The sequence below is a fragment of the Cyprinodon tularosa genome, unplaced genomic scaffold (genome assembly GCF_016077235.1).
Source record: "Cyprinodon tularosa strain WSP-4 unplaced genomic scaffold, ASM1607723v1 ctg440, whole genome shotgun sequence".
Classification (NCBI taxonomy): Eukaryota; Metazoa; Chordata; class Actinopteri; order Cyprinodontiformes; family Cyprinodontidae; genus Cyprinodon; species Cyprinodon tularosa.
The window spans coordinates 334,874-344,237 of NW_024039164.1; the positions used below are offsets into that span (position 1 = coordinate 334,874).

Sequence of the window (9,364 nt, forward strand, 5' to 3'; positions counted from 1 at the left end):
AGCTTAACAAGCCCCAACCCAAAGATGTCACAGTGATTTATTCAATCATTTACACGTCTGGTTAATGTCTTACTGTCATTGTTTTCCTGTCGAAGCATACCAGATAAGCAATCCTGAAAGTTTATGACTAAGAGAACCATGCCCTGGGTGCATATTCTGTCAGATGATAGTGCTGGATAACAATCACAGGTATTTTTTTATGATTTTAAAGGACTATGTGAACATATGAGACACAGGGAAGAAACGATAAGAAGTTTCACATAGCAACAAGTTTCTTTATTCAAAAAACAAGCCAGTGAAATGTTAGGGGATTTTCTTTCAACGTGATAGGCTGCAATGTTGGCACAAGTAGGTAAAAGGAAAAGTTTCTTAACTAAAGGCATTACATCTGAGAACTGCTCCAGTTTCTGCATCAATCCAAGCAAAACAAAACAAAAAAAATCAAACAACAATCCTTTTATAATATATTGCACAAAACTCAAACAACTCTATACAGATTCCACTTTCATCACTTAGCTTGTCAAGAGGTTAGCATTTATATTTCCGTGCAAAAGTATTCCTGCCTACAGGACCTTCCACATGTTGTCAGGTTCAAACAAACTTCAACATATTTTACTGGGATTTTATTTAATACACCTAGCTAGAGAAACAGAGGCACATTGTTACAAAGTGGAAACAGAAAAACAATAAATGATGTTGATTTTACAAATAAAAATCCATTGCAAGCAGTCGGCTTCAGATCCCACTGAAAATTTTACTCATGCAATTGGCAAGTGTGACGTTTATGGAATAAATCCTGCAGATTCCCATAAGCAGAGAGTTAATCATTTGAAAAGAAGGTGCTCTGATCAGATGACAGCTGAAATGGAGCTTCTGGCCTGCATGTGAAACGCAGCGTGGAGCAGAAAACTAACACTAGACATCGCTGTAAAAGCACCTTCCCTTACTGTGACCCATGATGGTGGCAGTATTATGCAGCTGGGATTAATACAGCAGCCTAAGGTTACCGGTAGTTACAAACTGGCCAGGTCAAGATCCACAATTGCAATCATATCAAACAAGATCAAAAAAGAACGTCTAGAAGTTCCGGTTTATTAAAGTCAAATAGGGTAACGACTGATCTTTACTTTAAAATTGGGACATTCTTTTCATATATTCCCCAAAATTGGATGCAAACTACAGTACTGGTACTTCAACCTACAAGGAATCAGAATTTTCATCTTGATAAAAATATTTATTTTATGCAGTTTAATTAAATCCACTTGCAAAAACTTCCAATAGCCCACCTCACAACTTCAAGAGCAACTTCTTAAAAGAGGCATGGATGAAGAGATGCAGATTTTGGATGTAGAGAACAAGCAAAGTTTGTAAGATCCTGGGTGTCCTTAATTTCAAAGAAACATTACAAAAAGAAAAGGTTTTTACGCAGTCATTACCTCGTATTGTGCTCCTATGAAATAACTACGGTAATTTTCGGACTATAAGCCGCGACTTTTCCCCCATTTTTCGACCTTTGCGGCTTATATAACAATGCGGCTTATCTATGGACTTTTACAGCTAACGGCCACTAGGGTAATACCTAAATCTATGGATTTTACCAACCACCATATTGACGTCACATTTACTTCAACACACAAGTACAATAGCCGCGCGCGGGAATGTGAAGGTCCTCCTGAAGCAGACTTCTACCGCGAGTGGTACGTGACCGAACGACAGCGAGAAAGACGGACATTATGAGCGCAAGACAGTTTGTGTTAAACATAAAAAACCTGCGGCTTATAATCCGGTGCGGCTTGTATATGTACAAATCATGCAATTTAGCTTCTGTGGCTTATATTCCGGTGCGGCAAATAGTCAGAAAATTACGGTAATAATATCGCGCTTGCTCTACTGAAGCTCCAAGGAACTCATAGCGGAGCAAAACAGGAGGAACTGCAGCGGCTGTAGGCGTTGCTTAGAGGAGGTGGCCTGGAATGGAGCACAGCGGGGCATTGCGGATGATGTGGGGTAAAATGGATGGTGTATTACTGAAAAATCTGCAGGAAGCTACAAAAGAGTTTAAATCTACAAATTGTTTCACTCTCTGACATTATACAATCAGAGCTACAATGTCTTACTTTAGATCAAAACATATCCAAGTGATAGAATAACCAAGGTAAAGTCTAGAACTATAACCAATAGATTCTTCCTCCAACCTGACTGAGATTTAGCTGTCATCCAAAAAAGAACAGGCACAAAAATGTTTGATCTAAATATATGCAAAGCTGCTAGAAACATACCACATAAAGACCTGCAGCTATAACTGGTTCAAAGTATTACTAATAGTAAGGTGTTACATTATAATATGTAAAATCCTAATAAAATACACAGAAGTTTGCAGTTGGACTTTGATTAAAAACTTCCTCTTAGGAATACTTTTGTAGGAGAAGTTTTCCGTAGCATAACGTTATTGCACACCCTTTCAAATTTGGCATTGTTTGCATTACAAACATTTTGCAGTACAGGTAAAATATAAATTACAGTTCATCCCTTTAAATCCATCTTCAGGTGCATCATAAAAGTTACTGGAGAGCATCGCAGAGAGGAACAAATATCGTTCTTATTTACTAAAGGTCAGCTCAAGTTCTGCAGATTTTTATGCATTTTATTTTACGATTATTATGTAGTGACTTAATTAAAAACACAACCCTTTTGTGAATCAACCTGAGTTGACAGACGCAGAAAAAAAAAATACTGGAGTTTCTGACCATGTTTCTATGAATTTAAGTCAGAGGTTAAACAGGTTCAACTGAGGTCAGATCAAATGCAGAGAACTGTAAGAGGTTTGTTTGATTTGAACGACTGCAGGTAGATGGAACGGTGATGCTAATGAGCTTTTCCACACGGATTGTCTGAGATCTGGCAGCCCATGTTTGGAAACTTCACCAGTACGCGGAACAAAGTCCCATCTTCGCACATGCAGAGCTTGTACCTCTCCAGGCCATCGTTGAACCTCAGGTCTGTGGAGCTGGGGATGCGTGTAGCATTGAACATGACCGACCCGTTGAGAATGATACTGTTCTCCTGCAAAGAAAAACAGTATTAGGGGTCAATTTTTCACAGACTCTACTTTAAGAGGCATTTACATGCGCTTATTAAGGCCATACGTATCAATTAAAGGCTTTGAATTTGCTTTTTAAACTAATTTTGAAAACATTTTGTAACCGTAGACAGATTTTAGTCTATTTTCTGGAACCTTTTTTATAGTTTGTACAGTTGATTTCAATTAATAGATGCTTCAAAATGCTAATGTTACCAAAAATGCATAAAACTGGTGATAAAATGTGGAAATCAGGCGGATGTCAGGCTAATGGACTTCAACTATACTATATACATGGCGATTAAGCTTAAAAAGGGTCTATGGCCAAAGGAACCAACAACTTAAGTGATCTTCAACATTTCTGATAAGAGGTTAGGTTTGCTAGAAGCTTAATGGGGGTAGATGTCTTTATTTGGGCTTATCTGCATAATTATTATGTTCACTCTCAACAAAATCAAGGTTGAGTAGTTTTTCTTTTAAATAAAATAAAGACATCTGCTGTAAAATCCTCCCACTCTGAAAAAAAGCCCAAAATGGATGCAACGGTCATGGCAATGAAGAGTATATTTAAACCTCCTATACGTATATCCATATTATCATGATTCATACTTACAGCCCGGAGCTCGATGTCCCCGCCCATTTTAAACTCTACAGTGCGGCCCATGATGTTCACTCCCTCGTTACCGCGAATGATGGCCTTGCCGTCTCCCCTGATGTTCAGATCAGATGATGCGCTGCTGGTGATCTGGAAATAAAAAAATCTGAATATCTGACTGACTGACATGTTGTTTGCTAATGTTAAAGTGAGAATGAACGAGCTCTGCATGTGAAACAAAAAATTTAAAAATCTGGATGAAAATTACATAAACTTTTTTTGCTCATTTAATACTTCTTCATGCATTCATTGTTTTCACCATTTACTGCATTAAAACACACAATTTTTGCAAGAAACTTAATTAATCCTATCAGCAACTGCATTACTTAACATGTTTAATATTTTGAGCTTCTCTTTCGATAATAACAATAAAAGGTTATAGTAAATGTTGTAAGACACCATGTTTCCTCGCTTTCTTTCCTGCTTGAAGCTCAAATCTAATTTATTTTACGTCGATGACCCTGCGATGGCGATGATTCTTTCTGAGAACAATGTTTCTCTTTATTGTGATGGAAAGCAATAACAACAGCACGTCTTGCGCAGGTTCTAATCCCCCCCATATAATTAATGAATCACTTCATTTACAGTGCCACTATAACAGGGGATGGCAGCCTACACACCCTTTCAGTAGACGCCTTTTTAACACTCAGGACTTTGACTCCTTTGGGAAGATGAAACTCATGGTTTTCAAAGTCTGTGCTGAAGAAGGTTGTCTGCGTCCGAGGGTCTGTGAAGGATATGCCGACGTCACTGGTCACAGAGGTTTTGTCCTTTTCCACGCTAAGCTTAGTGTTGCCTTGCTGGAAAACCACCTGTTAACAACACATCGATGGGAAAGAAGAAGAAGCTCTAGCAGGGTTTTATTTTAGATTATAGGTGTAATTTCATTTTTTTCTCATTTTCTTACCGGATTATTGTTGCCCACAATAACCAGGTCCTGGTCTTTACGGCCTCCCACTGTGCTCTTGTGCAAAGGATGGACGATTCCCATGTCGGCTTTCTGTTTGAAGCGTAGCAGGCCGCTCTGATGGAACTCCATGCTGTCGCAGCCATTGGGCCCGATCCGGATAACCGTCCATATTACCAGTGTGATCTGAGGGCCAGCAGAGTTGCATCAGACTTCCTATATATTTACATTATCTACGCCAATGTTGGGCAGACAGATATAGAGCCCAACTATTTTATCCCACTAATTTACTGCCTTTTATTGCAATTTTATCAGCGATGTAGATTAAGATCAAGCAAACTGAAAGGAAAAGATGCAAGCTTTCAAGCAATAAAGATAAAATTAGATCTGGAAACATGTATGATACACCTTGATTAAAATAAAACATCATCATAAAATGGAAAAAAATCACACCACATCTACGAATGTGCAAATATGTCCAGCTTGAATGCTAAACCATTAAAGGTGAGCATTATTTAGAGAAACAGCTAAGAGAGATTCACCAAGATAACTCTGGAAAGGCTGCAGAGATCTACATTTCAGCTAGAAGAATCTGTGGAAAGGAAATCTATCAGTCAAACAAAAGCTGTAGTTTAGGGAAAATATCAGAAAGAAGAAAGTCTTGTTTACTACAAGTTATGATGAGAACATGAGAAACATCTAAAAAAAAAGGGGCTCCGATTGAGGAAAACTAGCACCATACATTATTCTCAACTCACCGTTCCCTTTGTTGAACAGGGTGGTGGCAGCATCATGCTTTGGGAATGCATTTCTTAAACAGGGAATAAGGAGCCTGATCAGAATTAATAGAAACGTTGATAGAGCTAAATACAGGGGAAAACTAAAAGAAAATCTGCTTGATGTGACAAAGCAGAGTATCAACTCTAAACATACATCCAAAGCAGAAACAGTTCAATACTGAAAGCATATATAATTGTTGAAATGATTCAAACTAAGCCACCCTGAAATTTAGTTGTGAGAATTTGAACTTGAACTTTTGTTTCCAGATTATCTCCATATAATCTTATTTTGAATATTTGGAAATGGATTTTGAAACACGTGCCTTTATTAACTCTGAGATATTTAAGCCAGAATTGCTGTTTAAGCCAGAATGATTTGACATTTAAACATGATTTCCCTATGATTTTGAAATGGTCAAAGAGTTTTTAAAGGCGCTGCTGTCATGGTTTTGGTTTTGTTCAAGTTTTGAGTTTTCATTGGTGATATTTCGATTCCTGTGTTCTAGGTATTTTTGATTGTATTTGAGTTCTTAGATATTTTCTGTTTGCCCTTTTTTTGCGAAATCTGATTTTTTTGCGTTACCGTTCATATTTCCAAATATATGCAACTTGTATGTGATCTCCTGTGTGAACTGCAGTCATGCAACGCAAGTGTCCCGCATGCGCAGTAAAGGACGCAATGACGTCACAGGCCAGCGTACTCTTTTTTTTCCCAGAAGTAAACATGGATGGTAGTGCCAGAGCGCATCTAGCGATCTTTTCCAACCATAAAAACTCTTTTCAATATGGTTAAACATAAATACTGCCCTCTGCATTACGTCCGCCATAGTTGTTGTTTTTCTTGCTGCTTTTTGTGTGTAGCAAGACACAGAATAGTGACCTTTGTCAAGTATTAATGGCGTTCAGGTTGGATTAATGCGACCTGAACGTTCATACATAGGTCGCATTTGAAAAGATCAGATTTGTATCGGATTCAGGACCACATAGCCAAGTGGCCTGGGTTGGATTGGAAAAAAATCGGATCTGTGTTGTTCAGACTGCCATGAAAAGATCAGATCCAGGTCGCATATGGGCCAAAAAATTGGATTTAGTTCACTTCAGGCTGCAGTGGGAACATAGTCTATGTGTCAGTCTCCTTTTCCCTAGCTCCCTTCTTGCCTTCACACCTGCTCCCAATCTGCTAATTAGCCTGGTCTTTGTTTCTCTCTCCCATATAATCTCCTCTTTTTCAGTCACTCTTTGCTGGTTTGTCGTCATTACTTTGTCCCCTTCTTGTTTTGAGTATTCCTAGGTTTCAGTTTTTTTGTGGATTTATGTTTTGGATTTTTGCTTTTTTTGAACTTTTGGTTAATTAAAACCTTCAAGTAACATCCTTAAGTTTTAGTGTCTGCATTTAAGTCCTGTCAAACCTCCTCCTCTGTGACAGTTGCAATCAGACTAAGATACTTACAATGAGATTAATTAAGGCGAGAAGGAAGAGGAGCACGATGATGCAGACAGCCATGTTTCCTTTGCGCCCTCTCAGCCCTGTCTTATGAAGACGTTCTTCTTCTATGGGTACATAGCCTGCTTTGAAGTTACTGTTGTGTTCCTTGTTGATGTTGCGCCTCTCTATGGCCTTCTCGCGCATGGACTTCTTCACTGGGCCATTGGAGCTCTCCTATAAGGAAAAAAAAAACAATATATGTCATTTTACCTTAATAACCACACTGATAAATCAGTAATTCATTGTAATTACAAATGTGTGAAGATAACCCTTGTTAGAAAACCTATGTTACCTACTTTATTCATCCTTTATACAATCAGGATATTGAAATTAGCTTTCCTGAGGGTTAAAGGTTAGCTTAATATAAAGTTTAGTGGCAATAATCGTAAAATTTCTCAGCTCTCTGCATCGGAATGGCTCTTATTCTGAGCGACAGCCAGTCTGTGGTCATTACTAAAAATAAACTACACATCGATTAAAGGTTTGCACAATTTCCTTCATAAACATTCAGATTTTCTCTTTTTTTGTTGTTTGTTATGAAAAACAATTTTGTTTTTCAACAGTAGAATAATATAATTTGGCGTCATAATAAAAACATCGACGCGGAGGCCAGCATTAATTTAGCTGCAGAGATATTTTCATCAACAGCAGGAGCAACACACGGCATGCTTCAATAAATTACTTTAAACTGAACAATATATCACTAAGAACGGGTTCACGTTACTCTTTTAGCAGAAAACATGGAGAAAATGTGTCAGAATAATAGCGGACAGAACATAACGGACCTCCTCAGACGCCATGTTGACCCTCCCTCCTCTGCTTAGAGAGGGAGCGGACCATTCCTCAATGACGAGGGGGGGGGGGCACCGAAGCGGTTCTACTTCAAAGCGACAGATAATCGCTCGGAAATATTTCATTTCCTTATAAAGAACCTAATTGGCTAAGATACTATGAGTATTTTTAATAACCTCATTCGTGGGTTACTGAAGCATTTTGCGTTGAGAATAAAAGATGGTTTGTTCCGAATAAGCAGCCAATAGCAGAATGGTCTTAAAATAGGAGACCCCATCCGTTTATATTTCTGAGGGTAAACTGGAAACTTTCTGGATTTCACTGTTCAAAACGGGAGGAGAAATGTGGATTTTTTTTTTTCTTCAATTGATTAATAAATATTAGACAGTAATGTAATGTAAGTCTCTTTTTTTCAAATATGATATATATTTTTCTTATACCTGCACAGGTATAATGATTCCTTGGGTTAAGTAATAACAACAATATTTATATTAATAACATCTTTTAGATTACTTGTATATACATGAGCACCAGCGGTTCTAACATGAATGGAGCCATGGGCAAGTCCCTCCTTATGGCCCCAACAGAGCATCCATCTGAAAAAAAAAAACGTTGCTGCAACCTACAATTTGTATAGTAATCATTTACTGTATTGTAAATATTGTAAATGGCTCAATGAGAAAATTTTGAGGTACTGAACAGTACTAGTATCTAATTATATTTATCTAGGTTTTTTGCTTGAGTATATTTGGTAAAGACATGCTTTTTTAGGAGTTGTTTAATTGTAGGCCTACTGTACTTCTTACTTTCACTTGAGTAATATTCTGGTGAAGTATTTCTACTCCTACTTGAGTAACATTTCTGGTATGCTTTGTCAACTTTATAAATGGAGCTATTGAGAGATCATGTGAGTATATAGTAAATGTTCAATGTTGACCATGAAAGTTATTTACCCTGCTTTAAGGCTTGATTTTACAATTTTTTGTTGGAAAATATTGCTTTGAAATAAGATGTGATGAACCAACAAGTAACCTTATTGACAAATACTTTTTTGCTCTTACATTAGTCATTTCTTGGATTACTTTTTTTTTTTTTTTTTTTTTTTTACTGGGTAAAGAAATGTTGAAATAGTGTTCAAATAGTACTTAGTATAAGTAAAAAATGTTTGGGTACCCTATCCACCTTTTTTTGTGTCACAGAACCCTATTAGCTGCAGGGATGCTGTAGCTGTTCTTCCTAGAGTCCAACAAAAAGGTACATTGCATAAAAATAAAATACATTATTTGTAAACACTCCAACCTAAATAAAATAAAATAAAATAAAAGACTAGATGTGACCTCCAGAGAGGAATCACAAAATAAATCAAAAGGTGCTTCCTCATAAAAATAACCAATGACATTTAGGTGCTATAAATAAATTACTCAGCAAGTAACATAAAATTCAGTTAGTTAGTTAGTTACCGGTAGTGTTGGTCAAAAGCGTACTCGTTGCAGTAAAAGAGGGGTTATGGATTATAGAAATAGATAAGATTATAATCGGATTGTTTGGGGTCTCTATAGTCACGTAGATCTACAACACCTAGATATGTTTAACTCCTTGTTTCAAGTTTCTTTGGGTTTACTCTGCAGCTGTTTGGTTTCGTTTTACAATTTCGCGTCACGGAGAC

The 9,364-nt window shown here is 37.3% G+C and overlaps 1 protein-coding gene across 1 annotated transcript; it reads right to left on the reverse strand.

Moving 5' to 3' along the window:
- Positions 1-250: 250 nt before the first annotated feature.
- Positions 251-7,752, reverse strand: sgcb (sarcoglycan, beta (dystrophin-associated glycoprotein)). The gene is made up of 6 exons (XM_038300137.1): positions 7,692-7,752; positions 6,871-7,080; positions 4,642-4,827; positions 4,355-4,546; positions 3,693-3,824; positions 251-3,063 (listed from the first exon to the last, which is right to left on the reverse strand). The coding sequence occupies exons 1-6, from the start codon at positions 7,704-7,706 to the stop codon at positions 2,866-2,868; spliced, it is 933 nt and encodes a 310-aa protein (XP_038156065.1). The 5' UTR covers positions 7,707-7,752; the 3' UTR covers positions 251-2,865.
- Between the last annotated feature and the right edge of the window lie 1,612 nt (positions 7,753-9,364).